Source organism: Merops nubicus, unplaced genomic scaffold, assembly GCF_000691845.1.
Source record: "Merops nubicus isolate BGI_N331 unplaced genomic scaffold, ASM69184v1 scaffold10474, whole genome shotgun sequence".
NCBI lineage: Eukaryota > Metazoa > Chordata > Aves > Coraciiformes > Meropidae > Merops > Merops nubicus.
The window spans coordinates 23,960-42,377 of record NW_008603659.1 but is presented as its reverse complement, the minus strand read 5'-3'; the positions used below and the strand labels follow the sequence as shown (position 1 = coordinate 42,377).

The following is an 18,418-nucleotide window of genomic DNA, read 5'->3' as shown; positions in this document are numbered from 1 at the left end:
GAGAAATACATAGTCAGCATACCTCTTCTTAATGTTGTTATTGTAGATGTAATTTCAAATACTTATGGCTTCTCAAAGGTCGAAGTGCTGAAATAAAGACCACAGAGCTGTGTGTTTGATTAGTGATACAGTCTTGAACAAATATTTTTAAAATCTGGTTAGCAGAACTGCTTGCAGTAGGAAAAACTGTTGATGTAAGATGTCATGTGTATGCACCAAAGTAAAATATTACTTTATTTTTATAAATACTGTTTCATTACTACTAGTAGTTTTTCAGTATTAGAGTATCTGTGATGATTGCTGCAAGTTCCATGCTGCTCTCATGTTACTGGAAACGGACACTGTGGTCTTCAAGTGGGCAGAGGTTGGAATACTGTCTGCAGTATTTTGGTATTATCTGTCAGATGGACAACAACAAGAATGCAGTAGTTGTCAGAACCTGTTCACGTGGGTGGTAAACAGGAAAATTATTGAGAAAGCCCTGTTAACGTTTGCTTGAGGTGTGATAGCTGGGAAATAAAAGCTGTCCAGATACAACAAAACACTTGAATATGATAAATCCAACCTTTTAGGTTAATTGCATGAAGCTTTATGTTGCCATAGCGCAGAGTAGTGAACTGATTTATACTTTGTCTTTCAGATGAACCAGAGACACGAGATGCGTGGTGGGCAGAAATCAGACAAGAAATAAAATCCCATGCCAAGGCATTGGGTTGTCACGCTGTAGTGGGCTACAGTGAATCAACTAGCATTTGGTAAATCATCATGATGATTTCATTTTCGAAATGCCACAGAAAATTTATTTTCAGTGGATTAGAAATTATTAACTATTTCAACATAGTTGTTTGTGCTATTTAGTACATACCTATTTCAGAGAGTTTGTTAAAGTAACTTTCTGAGATTTCAGTGTTGTGCTGCTTTTTTTTTAAATATGTTTTGGTTGGAGGTTTTGTTGGGTTTTAAGATTTTTCTAATGAACATTACAATTTTATTTTTTTTTTTTTTTAAATTTCAAACCTACACGTTTGCTTTTATAGCAATAGTATTAATTTGTCTGAAGTTTTCTAAACCTAATCTACCTAAATAATTAAGACTGTTCCTAAAAGTATATGTATTGAAGTTTCATTACGGGCTAACAGCTGGCAGAGCAGTACTTAAATAGTGAACTTCAAACTTAAGGCACAAGTTCTTTCTTAGGTATGTATTAATTATAAGTTAAAGGAGACTATAGTCCCTGATAGATCTAGAATACTTAAAAAACAAACAAACAAACAAACAAAACAAAACTAAACAAACATTTGTGTATCTTGCTAGAAAATGTGGGAAAGCTTTTTTCCATATTTTTCCCAATATAGTATGTTAAGTGCTGAGTGTTAGAGATTTGTTTCTTATTTAATAATTTCAGAAGTAGTAAAAGTTCTGTGACCATAGTTTGCATTTCTGAGAGCTTTAACACTGCTAAATCAATGTGGTCGGTTACTTTCCATGCTATATGCATGGTTCTACAACAATTGTAGTTGTTCATAGTCAAATCTTACTGTTTTGCTACTTTATATCCTCAAAGAAGCATCCTTGTCAGTGTTATGACATAACTTCATTTTGAGAATGAATGTTTATAAGATGAGGAGGCTCTCAACTGCCATTTTACTTTGGTAAACAGTTATGCCTTGTATTTTGAATGTTACTTTGCTTTTGTTGATTGGTTAGATTTCTGTGCATTATTAACCATAGTATTGAAAACAACAATTAAACCTGGTTGACCTTTGTTATAGCATATTAGTTATAGCAGGGCAAAGCCCTCCAGTGAAAGACCAAACACCAAAACTGTTCAGGGCTTCTGCATCTTTTACTTATACAGTGGTTAAATAACGGAAGAGGATTGTTCGTGAGATTTAATGGATAAAATTGCACAAATGCACAAAAGTAGTAGTTCTGTTGAATTTGTTGAGACTATTGTACCAGCCTTTTAATGTAAAAGCTTTATTTAAAAGTAGCAGTAAGAAGGAATTCACTTTGTTGTAATTCTTTTCTCTTATAGTGAAGAGGTCTGTATTTTGTCCGCGTCTGGCACAGCAGCTGTACTGAACCCTAGGTTTCTTCAGGATGGCACCATGGAAGGCTGTTTGGAACAAAGGTTGTCATGGCAGCCTGGCTTCTTTTCCATAGGGTCAGAGAAGGGAGAGGTTGATTTTTTTCCTCAGAGCCAAGATAGTTCTTCTCTATTAGGGTAGGTTACAGTGTTACAGTGCAGGATGCGGGACCAACCACTTTACTGCTTTTCACTAACAACAACAACAACAGAAGTAATGGAACTCTGCACCCAATTAGATATTCTGTTTTTATTTCTAACAGTCTGAATAAGGTAACACATTTGACTACTAACCACGGATCATAACTCAGTTGTTTTTTTTTTTTCTTTGCCACTCTTCAGGTATCTTTCTCACCTTTATATCACATGATAAAAAATGACAGCTGTATGATAAATTACATAGGCCAAAATCTGCTGTGGCTGTAATGTGTGTATATGCTCTATATATACTATTTAAGAATATTTTTATTATTTCACGATACGTACTATTTAAGAGCATGTGTGGGAGGTAAAGTAGCTTGGTTGTAAAACAGAGATGGTACCAGATTTTTGCAAAAGATGTATGGTTTAGTTGAAGTTTCTGAACAATATTACAAAAATGAAGGAAAACATGGAGTCTTCCTTTGTTTCTGCTCTCAAATAAAATTTGAAGAATCAGTATTGACAAACAGTTATTTTGGGGAAAAATAATCACATAAACTAAGGTATGATGGTCATTTATTGTTTGTCAGGACAGTCATAAAATATTTCAAGGTTTTATTGTAGTTGTATGTAAGGCTATTCATTACACCTTAGCACTTGGATTACTTTTTCCACAATAACCCTGCCAACATTGTATTATTTATTATTCTTTTACTTTATTAATAGGCTATTATCTTGTGTAGATAGACTTTTGAAAACTGTAGGCAGAACAAAAATATTTCTTTCTGTATTCACTATGTGATGGAAGGAAAGAAATGTCCTGCTCATAATATGAAGAAAATTGCATTTTTACCAAACTATTTATTTCAGTGCTACTAAGAGTCTTGGTATAGATTAGAAATGCCAAAGGAAGATAAACTTAAATGGGCAAATCCCGTGTTTGAGAGAAAATGTATTTGCTGAAGTCTGTGATAACTAATGTTCCAAATCTGTCAGATTTGCTTTAGCATCCCCAAAATTCAATGAGAAGAATTGGTTACCTATGACAGATAAATTTGCAGTGATGCAGTTAGCCTGTGCTTTCCTTATTCATATTTTCATAGCAGTCATTCCTGGACATTTCTTATGGAGGAGTGGGACTAGGTGTTCTAAGTGAATAACAAGTTTAAGTGAATAACAAGTTTTACCTAATTTTACCTAATACCTTATCTTAGGAAATAATCTTGCTGTTCTTCTTACAATGTTAATAATATATTGTGCTGCTTCTCAGTAGAATGGTTGGTTTGTTGTTTGTTTTACTCACTAGGTTTGTGTAGGTTTTTGGACACAATCCATGTAAAAGAGACTTCATTGTATTTGGTACAGCAGATTCTCTGTGCAGCTGTTGTACCATGGACTACATTTAGAAATAATAGTGCCTAAAAGCCAGTTCAGTCATGTTTTGGGCTTCTGTGAATCGTTGGTCATTGAATGTACTTTTTCTTGATCCCTGTGTCACAAGTTTCAATGCAGGTTTTATTTATAGCATTTTAGCTGGTAGTGTGCAGCATAATTTTATTGTTCTAATTCATAAAATGCAACACTTCCCACATCAGTATAATGGAGCAAAGTATAGCTGCAGTGTATGATTTAAGTAGGTGTCTGTAGGTGTTTATACACATGTGCATGTATTTATAATTGGTAATAAGATGCAAATGTTTTAAGTTTGTTCTCCATAATGTATTTTTAGGATTGAAGAAGCTTCACCACCAGGTTGTGGATTTTGTCATATACCATATGATGAGTTGAACATGCCATTCCCTGCTCACCTCACTTATTGTTACAACTGCAGAAAGCAGAAAGTTCCTGATGTCCTTTTCACCACGATTGATCTTCCTGTAGAGGCAATAGTTATTGGGAAGGGATGTCTTATTCAAGCCAGGTATCCATCAAAATATTTTCTTAGTAAAGTTTTAGAGATCTGTGAAAGAATTCCTGTTGCTAAAATTCAGTATGTCATCAAAGCTTAAATTTTTATGTTGAATTGCTAGGAGTTGATGACAGTATATTAGGATACAGGAGGAGAAGGACAGCCCTCTCCTTCCCACTGTGTTGTGTGTCATGTCTGTTGATGGACATCTGGTAACTTAGCCACGTGGATGGATGTGTAGCAAATGTTCCTTGCTGTTTGGGACTACTGCTTGGGTCAGATACAGCTATTGAAGTGGAAACTCAATGAACCTTTTAAGTCAGTTGTGTTAATTCTATGCTCATGTCCATAACTGAGGGTCATCTTTGTAGAATTGTTAAAGTGGTCTTTGAATTTGAATTTAGAAAAGGGAATAAGGAGTGGAATAAAAGGGAGTAATTTACAGTGGCAGAGAAGGTAGTGTTAGCTATGTACAGTCTATATTTGTGGCCAACTAAGTGGATAAAAAATTAGTTGGATGGCTGGGCTTAGAGGGTGGTAGTTTATGGTTTGTAACCTACTTGGATGGCCATGACAAGTAAAATAGTCTGCAGTGGGACCTGTCCTGTTAACATCTTAATGATGTGAAGGCATTGATGGACTTCATTCTTTTCAAGTTTGCTGATGATAACAGAGTGAGTGGGACCAGACAATATGATACCTGTCCAGCTTTGTTCTCTTCTGAGAGTAAGACAGGCATCAGAAAACTAGGGCAAGTTCAGCAGAGGGCCACCAAGGGAGTAAGGAGCACCTGCCCTATGAAGAGAAGATGAAGGGCCTGGAGAGAGGAAGGGTTCAGGAGGACCTAACAGCAGCTGTTCAGTACTTAGAAGGAGAGTATGGATTGTATGTAGCCAGGGTCTTCCCAGTGAGGAGTGAGAGACAGCCTAAGCTGAAGCAAGAGAGATTCAGAGTGGGTGTAAAGAAAAGCTGCTTGTCCATGAGGACAGTCGGGCAGTGAAGCAGATTGACTGGAAGGTTGTGGAGTCTCTGTCTTTGAGGGAGTTTTCAAGACCTGACTGGATAAAGCTCTGAGCATCCATCTGTGTTGAGCACCACTGTGGAGATTGACTTCCAGAGTCACATGGTCCCTGACCTGTCTCTGGAGCACTTGCAGATGTCCCATTTTCTCTGGAATGATTCCCCAAACATTCCTACCCCCCCCCCCCCCCCCCCCAAAATGAAAATAAGAAAAAGACCTGAAACTATAGTTAGGAAGATTTTTAGGTGAACTTGTTACAATCGGGTGAATTAAAATGTTTTCCTGATGATGTGGTAAATGTGATCTTTAGAAGAAAGTCTGTGTTCATATCACTAAAACATAGAGTTGTCATGTGCTCTTTTTGAACTAAATTTGTCACAGAATGTAGGCAGCCATTACACTGTTGTGGAGTTTGAATTTGTTTATGGGATTAAATCCAAAGAGTGGAATCTGACTAATATACTGTAGTCAGAGATGGGATTTCTATGGGACATTGTGCTCGTTGAACAAGATAGTTTCAGTCTGATTAATGCTTGAGCTGTGATAGCACTCCATTTTTTCATTGTTCTGAAGTATGCCTTGTATAACTTAATTCCCTTGATAGGAACTTTTAAAGTTCTATCAGTAGATGTAACTTCTGTGCTCGTACCTGAGGTTTGCAGGAACAGGAAGAGATGTTTGTATTTGGGGCCTTAGTAGAAGAAAAGCTGAAAATACAAATTTTCAAATAAAACAGTCTGAAGGGGTTCTTGTAAAGAATTGCTGTTTAATTTTTATACTTGCAACAATTTAGATGAATACACCTCACCAGTTCTGAGGCTTAGCTGGAAAAGGCTGCAGTAACTGTCCCTTGAAATAGTGGGGGGGGGTGGATGTTGAACAAGTATCAGACAACTTGCAATAGCAGGGAAGTTGCTTGTCTTCAGTATTTACTTTGACAAATGTGAGCAGGGCAGTTTCAACAGTTACTGCTGTATGATAGGGTTGTTAGTATATTAGCCAAACATCTAGTAGATGGTTATCTAGAATCTGTAGAGAACTTGTTTACATTGCATAGTTAGTTGGTGCTGTCAGACTATTCTGACAAAACCCTTGTGTGATGCCTGTTATTCCTGCTAATAACAGTCTGTAAGAATCTTTTCAGAAAGGGGACATGAATTCATTCAGTGATTTACAAAAGTACAGTCTTTGTAAGTTTTGTGTTCTGCTTGGATAGGGTGTTTTTACATGTTGGTGGAGGTTATGTGCTGCTGTTACATAAGCTTTTTACATTACCCATTTTTATGTTGCTATAAATATACAGTTTCCTGTTAAAAGTGAAACCCAAATCTTTCTTACTGTGGCTCAGTGCCTCACGCTGCCTTGATCCTCCTGATGAGAATGTAATATTTTACAGGATTTTAAAGTACATTAAAAAGACACTGATTGCTAGATTATACAATGAAACAAACAGTAAAAAAATCAAAATGCCCCGTGATCAGCTTGTCAGTCTTCAGCAGTCCATTGGAAGTGTCAGTCTGCTGATGGCATGTCTGTGTCATTGTCAGGTTGTGCCGGCTGAAGAAGAAAGCTCAAGCTGAAGCAAATGCAACAGCAATCAGTAATCTCTTGCCATTTATGGAATATGAAGTGCACACCCAGCTGATGAACAAACTGAAGCTGAGAGGAATGAATGCTCTCTTTGGGCTGAGAATCCAGATCACTGTGGGTGAAAATATGCTGATGGGGTTGGCAGTAAGTACAGCTTTAATCTTGGGATTCTTTTGCTTTTTACAGTATCTTTTTTGGACAGAAATGCCATACAAGTGGTGTGGAATTCAGAGTAACTAGGGAGATTAAAATGTCATTTTAAGAATAAATGAACTGATTGAAAGGTGTTTAATTGTCGACACATCAAGACAGACCGTCTTTCGGCACCAGAAAAAGAAAATATGACTTCTTGAAGCTCTTTAGAAGTTTTAAAAGGACAAAACTATTAGAAAGGGGATGAGAGAAAAGGAAACTTTAAATGGTTTAGTGGCATAAATTTTAGAAAATTGTGTTCTTTAAAGGTTCTGTCAAAGAGATCCCTGTTCCTCAAGTTGCATTACAGTTCCATGACAAATAAGGTCAGTTAAGTATCTGACTAGATCCTTTGGTTGATTCCCAACAAGAGAAAGGTCTGTTGCTTATTCTTTGATGGCACTGAAGAAATAAATGATAGATGAGAAGTGCCATGGGATATAGTCAAGAAATCTTCATTAACAAGATTTTCTAACCTCTTTCTGTTGTGTAGGGTTAGAAGAGCAAAGTACACTTCTTCCTGCATCAGTGTAAGAGGATGCTTGGGTAATACTGACTAGCACATGATCTGTTTCCTGTAAATAGAAACAGCATTGTCACAACTTTGGTGATGCTGTAAATGGTTTGGCCAAGTTCTAAATGCTTGAAACCATCTCTTGCCTATGTAAAATGCACTAGGGCAGTGGTTTAATTCATACTTTGCAACTTTAAGCAAGTTAGGAGCTCTGCCATGGAGAAGACCCATGAGGAGAGAGTTTTTTAGAAGAATAGTGGCGTTTTTTTTCTCATAAATGGATCTCTCTCCTGTTTGCTTATTATGAGAAAAGCTCTTGCTGTAATATGCATGTCACAATGCTGTCCAATATAGCATAAGTATTATGGAATACTTCATATGAAAATACTAGAAGTACATGCTTATGTAATTGTCATTTTTCTTAATACCTTTTTAAAAGTCTGCAACAGGTGTGTATCTAGCAGCTTTGCCAACACCTGGTGGCATTCAGATTGCTGGGAAGACTCCAAATGATGGCACCTATGAGCAGCATATATCTCACATGCAAAAGAAAATAAATGATACAATAGCAAAAAACAAGGAACTTTATGAGATTAATCCTCCAGTAAGTAAAGCTTGTATGTTCTTAAAGCACTGAGTCAAACAGATACACACCATGTATGTCCATGAATTCGTGTTGACTGAATCATTCAGAACATAAATTGTTTTTTGATAGAGGTACAGATTGTTTTTACTGTATTTTGGGAACCTGCTGGAATTTTCAGATCTCTTAAGCCACGTACCCAAATCAGTTTGTACTTATTTCTCATTTATTTTCAGAATGCTCTGATTCTTAGAACTGTTAACAAATTGCTTGTAACTGGAATTATTTCTAAGCTACATAGAACAACTGTTCATTTTTACATCCTTTTTAGGAGCTACCTGAAGAAATCATTGGGTCTCCTATTCCAGAGCCAAGACAACGGTCCAGGTTGTTAAGATCTCAGTCAGAAAGTTCTGATGAAGTTACAGAGCTAGACCTTTCACATGGGAAAAAGGATGCTTTTGTTTTGGAGGTGATAAATGCTTTCAGTACTCATTTTCATACTTCTCTTTTCCTGAAATAGATACCAAAAAATGGGGCAAAGTCTTCCTACTCATCTGCAAAGGCAGTTTTTAAATTGTATATAGATTTTTCCATTTTGTAGCAGTAGAAGATGTTGAATGCTGGAATTAGCATTGTTTTTCTTGTTCTTGCTCTGTTTGCTTAAAGCATAGCTATATTATCCCTAGGGACTATATCTGCTATTCATGAACATGTAGCAATATCTAGAATAATAACTAAACTAAGAACTGTTAAGAAATGCTCTTCTGACTACTTCAAGCAGCAGTCACAACTGATCCAAAACTTAGGTAAATTCTTATAATCATGGAAGTTCTGTGTTGTCACACTTCATATTTAGCAAAGAAAAAGCTTCTCTATTCTACCCATTTCAAAGCTTATTGTTACATTTAGATATTCATATTGGTTGGATATTCAGAATTTTGCTCTCCAGTCCATTATAAGTGTAGTAGGATAAAAGTAAGCAAATTGGGAAGTCCCTAAAAGTAACTTCGATGCTAGTTAACTCTCAGATTAGAAAGAATTGAGCACAGTTTTCATCAAGTGCTTTTCGCAACTGTTCTTAGCAGATTTTTGTTTTAATATCATCTGTGCAGACTGACAGGATTGGAATTGTATCCTCAAAACAAAAGTTATGATGGAAGCTTTCTGAGGCACTGTATTGAAGTGGATGAGCCAGTCAGAAAATCCTTTGAGTAATGGAAAAAGGGTTGAATGCCTTTGTAAAATACAGAAGATTGTGTAAGGTTTAAAATATATAAAGAGACTCACTAGACAGCTTATGAAAAATAACAGAAAAACATTAGCCCGACCTCCATTTCACTTCCAAAGGCTGTCAAATAGAAAAGATATAACAATAATAAAAGCTTGGAATAGATTTTCTGTCCAATTGCCTCATAAAGAAGCTTGATATGTTATAAGCCAAGATCAGCTAGTTAAGGACTGCATTATATACTGCAAGTGGTTAAGTGCTTCTTTACAGTTCTGGAGAATTCTTTCTTTTGCTTTATTTATTAACTATAGTACATGCACTGGGGGGGATAGGAGGTCTCCATGTGGAAAGGAGAAATATAAGTACACTCCAGTGTATTGGGTTTTTTTATTCTTATTGTTGCTAAAATTAGCAAAGCAAATAAGATTTTATGTTGAAGGACTACCACTTACTGTTTTATGTCAATGTGTTGGTCCTAGAATATATGCCCCTGTGCTTTGGCAGCTGAATCTTTATTTATAAGAAAAAAAGGACTTTTCATTTGTGGAACCACTTACTGCTGTTTTTGTTAAAAAATTAAATATCTGAAACAGTATTCCAGGAGCTTTAGTGAAGCTCTTGACTGGCCTTGCAAGAGTAAAATCATTGTTCATCAGAAATATGTAAGAAAAAGTGTTAAAAATATTTCCTGTGATGTGGAAATGCTAAGAGATTCCAGGAAGGCAATTATGAGAGTTAAGGCTGGGTGCATTTTTTTTTTTTTTTTTTTTGGGGGGGGAAAAAAAAAAAAAAAAGACTTCTCTTACTTTTAGAGGGAGAAGAAGAAACAGTACTTGACAGAGAACCCTGTAATACTGGAGTGAAAATGTAAACAATTTCCAAAATACTTGGTAAGAAAATGTTGAAAGTTAGAGGTAAACTTGGATCTCTTGCAGATCAGTGAAGCAGAAAAAACCTACAGACAGGACAAATACTTACAGAAGGTAGCAGGGCATATATGGTTTCAGTCCAATCTAAACTAGCAGAATACTGGATGGAGTAAAGATTGGATGGAGCAGAGGTTATTTGGACAGGAAAAACTAATAATCCCCAAATTTACTTTTTCCTTTTTGATTTTTGGCTGTTCATTCTGTGCAAGGTTTTTAAAGTCCTATAAAGATTTTTGTGTCATTGGAATAGGCAGAGAATGGTTGCTTCAGTGTAATATAGACCTTATGAGAGCTGTAGTAGCCAAAGGGCCTCAGCTGGGAGAAGTATTAAGTTGTTGTGTGGAACCTTGTTCAATGTTTTAAAAATTCTCTTTTTATCATTCTTGTCTTATCTACTGCAGTTTGTGTGTCCTGTGCACATTGCTGTATTTTCAATATAGTTTAATTAAGGAAACTATTTTTCAAGTGTTGAGTGTGTTACAGGCTGCTAGTTAGGATTCAGAGGTCTGGTTGATTGAATCCTTTTTTAAAATCTCAGCTCAGCTGCCAGATATAAATCCCTTGATGACGGAGTTTTTACATCTTTCTGAGACCTCTCACTGGAACAGTAACGTGATTTTTTTCCATTATTCTTTTTCCCAGATTGATGATACAGATGCAGTGGAAGATGTACATTCCTTACTGACAGATGCTCCACCACCTTCTGGTATAGTTAAACACACATTTTTCTAATTCATAGTTACTATAGACTTTAAAGTTACAAAATAGGACTTTTTTTTTTTTTTTTTTTTTTTAAAAAAGGTTTAAGAGTAACAGTGCAAATATTCTTGGAAGTGTGAAGCTGTCAAGATATACCTGTGAAAACAGTAATTAAGCCATCTATGGGGTTTGTTGCTTATGGAAAACTGAAGTAATTTGTGTGGCATGTTGTAGTTGACAGACTTGGACTGTTTTTTGCAAATTTGTTGTCACCTCATATAACAATTGGATCTTTTTTACTAGTATACCAGTTTCTGAAGATTTTAAACTGCATATCTAATCTGTGGGTTTTAGGGTCAATGAAAGTAGAATTGCAGAGAACAGAATGGTCTTTAAGTATTTGTAGCCATATAAATGACACATTGATGTTGTATTCCAAGAATGTTACTTCAGGTGAGCGATTTGCCCTTCCAGCACTCTGGTTCAACAAGTGCATTTATATTTTCCTTGCTATGTCTCACACTGTAGTGGCAGTTTAAGTCTTTGTGTTCACTGCATTTCTAGTCTTTGCTGTTAAAAAAAGCAAAGTCCAATATTATTTGGAATTCTTAAATCACCCACAGCCTTTTTATCCAAGTCAATATTGGTCATTTTCTGTAGAAGGCAATAAAGTCAAATAATAGAGTAGTTTCTAATGTCTTCAGTGGTTTTTTTATAGATGTATTTTTAAAAAGTGTTGCAACTTGAGAACATAAAACTGATTAAAATGAATAATTTTCAAGATTCCAGCATGAGACTTGAGGACATCATCTTATTCACAGTACAAATACAGGTGTTGAGCCTGCATTGCTGGCAGTAGAACTTTGTGAGATATCCATTTAGTTGTTTGCATTTAAAAGCTATATAAGATCCCAGTATGGGGAGGGGTGTACTGAATCACTCGATGTCTGCTTGCTGATAGGAATCAGGCAAGAATACTTACTGCATTAATGGAAGAGCAAGGAAAGGACAAAAAGATCTCACAGAATAGCATCCTAACAGTTCACAGTTAAAACAGCATCCTGAAAGAAAGTTACTGTCTCTGAAAAACAGTAGCCTTTGACAACCTTTTCTGTGTGGCTGTTTGCATTTTGAGTCCCTGTGTGTCTTCAGTGTTTGTAGACTTTTGCATCAGGATCTATACCAAATAAAAGTCAGCTTCGTATGCTTGGTTTGTATCAGCCACTTCCTTTCTCTTATATTGAGAAGAACCATGAATCATTGCTTTGTGTCAGTCTTCTCTATGGCTTTTGTGATTGTATAGGTATCCTTCATATTCTCTCTGATGGAACTCCTGGATTTGGATAAGAGGCTATTGTAGTTGGGCATTGCATGGGAGTTGTTCTGTACATTGGTTGTCCTTGTCCTCCCTCTCTTATCTTTGAGTTCCCCCATGTTTCTGCTGAGCACGTATCTGTTTCCTGCCTAATACCTGATATCAGTGTTTATTATTTTGAGTACTGTTGAGCTCAGTGCTATCCTTGTCATAGTTATCTATTACTACCACCAAAGCTCTTATTCCTCATTGAATTTCTTTCCAATCTTATTCAAGAAAATTGCATTTTTTTGAACAGTACTCTGTTCTACCCTTCAAACATACTAGTTTCTTAGAGAGTCCTTGGTGAAGTATCCTATCAAAGGCCTTTTGATGTTCAAAGTAGACTGTATCAGTCAGATGCCTTTTGTCTACATGCTTGTTGACAGCATTTGAGCCATGACTATTACTTAGAGAAGTGGTATCAGCTCCATCTGCCCACAAACTCTGTTTTGTGGAATTGTTTCTGCAGGCCAGTAATGCTGATACCTGCACTAGGCAAATTAGTAGATCCTAGTCACTAAAGGCACCTCACTACCTGCAGATTGAAGAGTCCTCTCCTCTGGTGGTGGGGTAAATTTAGTTAGAATTCAATGCCAGATATTTTTTTCATCTTTTGTCCTTCCTGTTGCTTATATGAATCCTTATTTTTTATTTGTCTGTTTGGTCAACATCTCCTTCTGTTTAAAGTGAATTCTCTGATGGAAAATAAACAAAGGGCTGGTTTTCTACTGCTGCAGAAAGCTCCACTAGTGCAGCTAACACTGGAATTGCATGGTTTTCTGCTATTGTGTTATCATCTCTGCATATTCTTTCTATGTCTTACTTGAATCTTCAACAAGATTTCTGCTTGTGATATTCTGAAAGAAAATAAAGTTAATATTTATACCTTCTGCAATGCTGTTTCTTTTCTAGCTTCTGTGCATTTATGTAGGCCTATCAGGGCTTGTGTTGTGTTCAGTTAGCTGTATTTTCAGATTTTCAGCATTGCCTGTTTGGTGTTTATAACTTTACTTACCCTTTAGTTTAGTCATACTTTTTTTTTTTTTTCCTCATAGTTTGAAGTCTCTGTTAGTAAGTGCTACATATTTTCACTGTAGGTAGTGTCTAGGTAGTATCTTCAAAGCATCTCTATGCTGTCAAAAGTTACCTTTTTGGCTTTTCCTGTCACACCTTTGTAATAAGTTTCCCTGTTTGTGTGTAGTTTGTCTATTAGAAACTACACAGAGCAGTAATTGATTTGGGGCGTTTGCTCTTCTTGCAAGAATGCTTAAGTCTGTATTCATCAGAGCTAAAAAATGTCTTTGGGTGCTTCTCCCTGCTTAGGACCAGGTAATTGGGGAGTTCTGGTTTTATGGGTTCCATGGAGCAGTCAGGGAGCTTGTCTCAGCAATTAGCCTTAGCATTAAATGACAGTAACTACCCAGTCTCCATGGGGAGCAGCTGTCACTGTCACATTTCATGCCATTGTGGCCTCTATCACATTCCTCAACATAATGATATTTCTGGCTTTGCTTCTGGGCAGTCAAGGAAATACTCAGAATAACAGTTCTATAGTGAATTAGATGGAACTCAAGCTTCCACAACACTTTGCTATCCATTTTTTCACTGTGGTATGACTAACAGAAAGTTTGTGTTTCTTTTACATGTTACATTGATTTTTCAGATGCCATCTTTGTTTTTTGAATATTAATCTTATTTCTAGTGTATTGTTCGATACTTGAAAACACATGAGGGAAAATACTTGCAGAACATCAAGTGAGGTCATGTATGTTTTTTTGAAAGTATCTTTATATTTCACTGTGCAACACAAATTTCCCAAAATATATTTTTTTTTTACAGGTTTTTACAGTTGCAACACAGAAATTATGCCTGGTATAAATAACTGGACACCAGAAATTCAAGTAAGGTTATTCAAAGAAAATTAAAACTTTTTTTCCAAATTGTGTTGAAATATGCTGTCATAAGTGTAGAGATTACTAATTTTGAAAGATAAATTAAAAGGATACTCTTAAAGATAAAAATTGTATTTTGCTAAAATAGGGTATGAGAGCCTGTTTCTTTGTGGTTGTTTTGTTTTTTTTTTCAATGTTGCTGTGTGACAGAGAACCTGGTACAAAAACAGAAAAATCAGAAAATAATTACATTAAATAGGAACTTTAAGGTTGTGGGCATTTCCAAGAGGTTGGCCTGATGTTGGAGCCTCTTAAAAGAAACAACTTATTGACTGTTACTTAATGTGAAATACTTAATATGATAACATTAATAAGCTCACAAATAAGAATTAGATAAAGCCAATCTGGTGAGAAGTACAAAATTCCCTTTATAGCTAAGTTTAAACATTTTGGTCACGTCTCTACAACACAGTAAAGTCTTATGTAGAGAGAGTGAAACCAGATCTAAGTGAAGCTTTAACACCTAAGTGGACCACTGCAAGATTGTGCTTTGCAGAGGCACAGCTCAAATCTGAAACAATATGACAGGGATTCCCTTTCTATCTGTATATGACATTGCATTATTGTCTACGTTGTTATGTAACATCCAGGCATATATTGGAGAAAAAAAAAGTGTTTTTGTTTCTAATTCAGATGTTCACAGCAGTAAGAGTGTCCAGATTAAGCAACATTAACCTAACGAATCAAACACTTAATAAGAACTTTAATGATCTCTGTGAGAATCTGTTGAAGGTAAGAATCTCATTTCAGACATTTTTGAATTGTTCAAGTGGTAGCAAAGTAAAATCAGGCTATAATGAAAATAACTTTCTTCATAGTTACTTTTTGGAGTTAGACTACAAAGTGTCTTAGTAGTCTGTGTTTAGTTTGTAAGCTCCTCTAAAGATAGATTCAGCCTTCTTAGTATATTAAGAATTTCAAAACTTTTTGGATCTGAATGAGCACTTAGACTGGTAGTGTAGCCTAGAAACACAAATATAAAGACTGCTATACAGTAGTTTCCATTCTATCATGACTTTTCACACCTGTAATTTTTCTTCCAGGAAAAAATTATTACGATTATATCATTTCTACTATGAAAAGAAGTCTGTTCCTTTATTTCTCTGAAATAAACCATAAATTTTGTAGAGTAACATGAACAACGTTTTGTCTTCAACAGAGCTTGTATTTTAAACTACGATCTATGGTTCCCTGCTGCTTATGTCATGTAAATTTTACAGTTGCTTTACCAGAGGATGAAATAGTTCAGGTAAGTAAATTGCTTCTTTTGACTTTCAGCATGTAGACATGCCAGTTTTGGTCTTTAACTAACATCTAGTGCTCAGTAAACTAGGCTAGGATTTGATATACTAGCATGTCTGGTGAATTCTGAAGTAAAACCTAAGGCCATAGTGTTTGGTGAAGAAAAAGGATGTCCTGTTGAGTTCACCAGTTTTGAGAATCAGGGGACTCTGACATTTCCTGAGCACAGTGCATCTTAACAGTGTGTATCTTTTTAGTTAGAGGGGAAACAAAAAGCCCTGACTAGATATTTCTTCACTGTGAGTATGGTGAGGTGCTGGAACAGGTTGCCCAGGGAAGCTGTGGGTGCTCCATCACTGGATGTGTTTGGAACCAGGTTGGATGCAGCTGTGAGCAATGTGGTCTAGTGAGAGGTGTCCCTACCCACTCACTGCAGGGGGTTTGGAACTAGGTGATCTTTAAGGTCCTTTCCAACCCAAAACATTCTATGATTCTATATCCATTTAAATATGTTACCACATGCACTGCAGGAATATGGCACACTACTTTTTAAAAGTATGCTGTCATTATAGTTGTCTAATTTTTCCTTGCTGTTTCAAGACGATGCAATAAGCTTCATTATTTGTAAGGAAAGTTTTTCTTTAGAAGCATAGCATCATTTTTACATTCAGTTAAACTTCTCTTTCTTTCTCTTACAAATGAGTTTTTATGATTCTTTTTTATGTCAGTTCACCAAAGAAGGAGGAAAGAACTAATGAACCAAATCATAAATGTGGGGCAGACACTGTCAGTTGTATGCTCTACCACCACACCTTAGTATTACCTTCTGTGCTCTGCTGTGAAGGGTTTTTAATGTGTCTAGTTAGATGGTTTTCTTTTCCTCCCCTGTTTTTCTATGGAAGAAGCTGGCTTGTTTACAAAATTATTTTTTTGCAGATTGCACAAGAGATTAAGTTTCCTAATATGCCATATATTTTTGATTGGCAGATTGCAGTCACAGCTGTTGCAATTACATTTGACAAAAACCAAGCATTACAAGCCAACAAAGCACCTGCAGAAAAATCACAGCAAAGAGGTAAATGTTGTGAGACATGTCAAGATAACAGATTTTTTTTTTTCTCTCAGTACCTAATTAGTGTGCATTTTCATTTTCAGTTACATGCACATGTTTACAGGGAAGGTCTATAGAATCATAAAGTCAAAATACAGAGGTTTTTAGAGTTCATATATGTGACCTCCTGCAAGATGACTTACTTACCAAGTATTAGGTTTGCTTTACATAATCAAGAAGTGTAAAGTAACATGAAAACATGTTCGGTATTTCCTTATTCCAGGTACCATCTTCTTTGAATATTTTTTCTCTAAAGAGTTAATGGAAATGTCAGCATCTGTTACACTGTATTTTGAAATACGGGGTGTAAGTCATTAGAGAATACTTCTTCTTTTAAGTAGCAGATTTTGCCCTAACTTCAAGGAGGCAGCAAATAAGTTATTCATAATAATTCAGAAAAACTCCCTGGAACTGTTAAGTAGGTCAGTAACATTTTTGGAGATGAGTGAAGCATGTAGTATTATGGCTGCAATCTGCATATGTCATCTTGCTAACGAAGCACCGCCTTACACTAGAAATGTGGGTCTGCAATCTGGATGTGGGAATTCAGACAGAACTTTGAAAATCTGTTCCAGTCAGACCTGACTGAATGGAATTAGTAGTGCTTATTATTACTGTCAAATCTTGTTTTGGGTGTTAATTATCATTTGGGTTTATTTTCTTTGTTGAAGCATCTACAGATAATGAAGAACAGCTACAATTTCCACTGGAACTTTGCTCTGATCCCCTTGCTTCTCAACCATTCTCACCAGCTAAAGGTCAGTTAAATGTAAGAATGCTGAACTCATTTACTGATTTTGAGTTGTTCTCTGTCATTGTTGCAGTAGCTCTAAAGTAACTGTACTTTCACATGCTTTAAATACTCTTCACTACCTCAGCATAATGGATTTTACCTGAGGTAGAGCTGCATTTCAGGAACAGTTATCACAGTTCTTCTCTGAGTGTATTAAAAAGGAGGTTGTCATTCACTGGAAGCTGCTGTCTTTACTTCCTTCTCCATTGTTGGATTGTCTACCCACCAAAATGGCTAGTGATAGGAAATTTAGTATCTGTGAATTATTGTTTTACTGAGGTATTAGAGAGCTCCCTTTTTTGCCCATTACATAAGTTGTATAAAGAAGGGTGCCTGCCACATTTGCCTGTATTTCTGGAGGTCAGTTTAGTTTCAACAATAATATTCTTACTGGTTCAGATGGATTTTTTTGGTTTTGTTTTTTTATTAATGCATTTGTGTGCTTAACTTGTAATTGGTCACATTATGATATTGTTAGCCTTTCATTTTCAAAAAAAGGAGCTCTCCAGAAATTTTTGACTGGTCTTTTTTGCTCTGACTAGACTGTGCTCAGTGTATAATGAGCAGCAACCAGTAGAGGGTAGCCTGTTCACATGTATCACTTCTCCTGGTGCTCTTCACAGGCTGATTTGCACTGTGCATCACTTTAGAGGCTTTCAACTAGATAATTATTTCATCTGTCATTTCTTCACAAGCAGACTTGAGGTTTTGCTGTAGTAACGTTTGTATAGCAGCTTATTTAATATATGAATAAATTTTACGTACTCCTTTGTAAAATTGTTATTTTAAAAATATTTGTATACAACCTTACACAGTTATGGCCCGTAGTAAATGATCATATTAGAATTTGCAAGACAGATTTAGTAAAGTTAATTATACCACTTTATTATGTACTATCAAAGTACACAGTATGCTATATATAGAAGGTATTTTTTCTCCTATTTTACTCAAATTTTTTTTTTAAGAAAGTTGTTGTCTTGTACTACTTGAATCTGCTCATATATTATCTGAATGGAATTAATTTTGTCCTGTTAGAAGGCCTGGAGGGTGCAAGTTCCCACACAG

General features: G+C 35.9%; 1 protein-coding gene across 1 annotated transcript in view; it reads left to right on the top strand.

Moving 5' to 3' along the window:
- C2CD5 (C2 calcium-dependent domain containing 5) overlaps positions 1-18,418 on the top strand; it is a gene marked incomplete at its 5' end in the record, with an annotated part of 56,555 nt that overhangs the window by 32,671 nt on the left and 5,466 nt on the right. The window contains 12 exons of the mRNA XM_008938750.1: positions 641-755; positions 2,039-2,134; positions 3,960-4,151; positions 6,708-6,894; positions 7,896-8,060; positions 8,371-8,511; positions 10,842-10,905; positions 14,095-14,156; positions 14,841-14,939; positions 15,367-15,456; positions 16,437-16,524; positions 17,232-17,318. Of these exons, the coding sequence (XP_008936998.1) occupies positions 641-755; positions 2,039-2,134; positions 3,960-4,151; positions 6,708-6,894; positions 7,896-8,060; positions 8,371-8,511; positions 10,842-10,905; positions 14,095-14,156; positions 14,841-14,939; positions 15,367-15,456; positions 16,437-16,524; positions 17,232-17,318 (1,386 nt within the window). The remainder of the gene's footprint in view (positions 1-640; positions 756-2,038; positions 2,135-3,959; positions 4,152-6,707; positions 6,895-7,895; positions 8,061-8,370; positions 8,512-10,841; positions 10,906-14,094; positions 14,157-14,840; positions 14,940-15,366; positions 15,457-16,436; positions 16,525-17,231; positions 17,319-18,418) is intronic.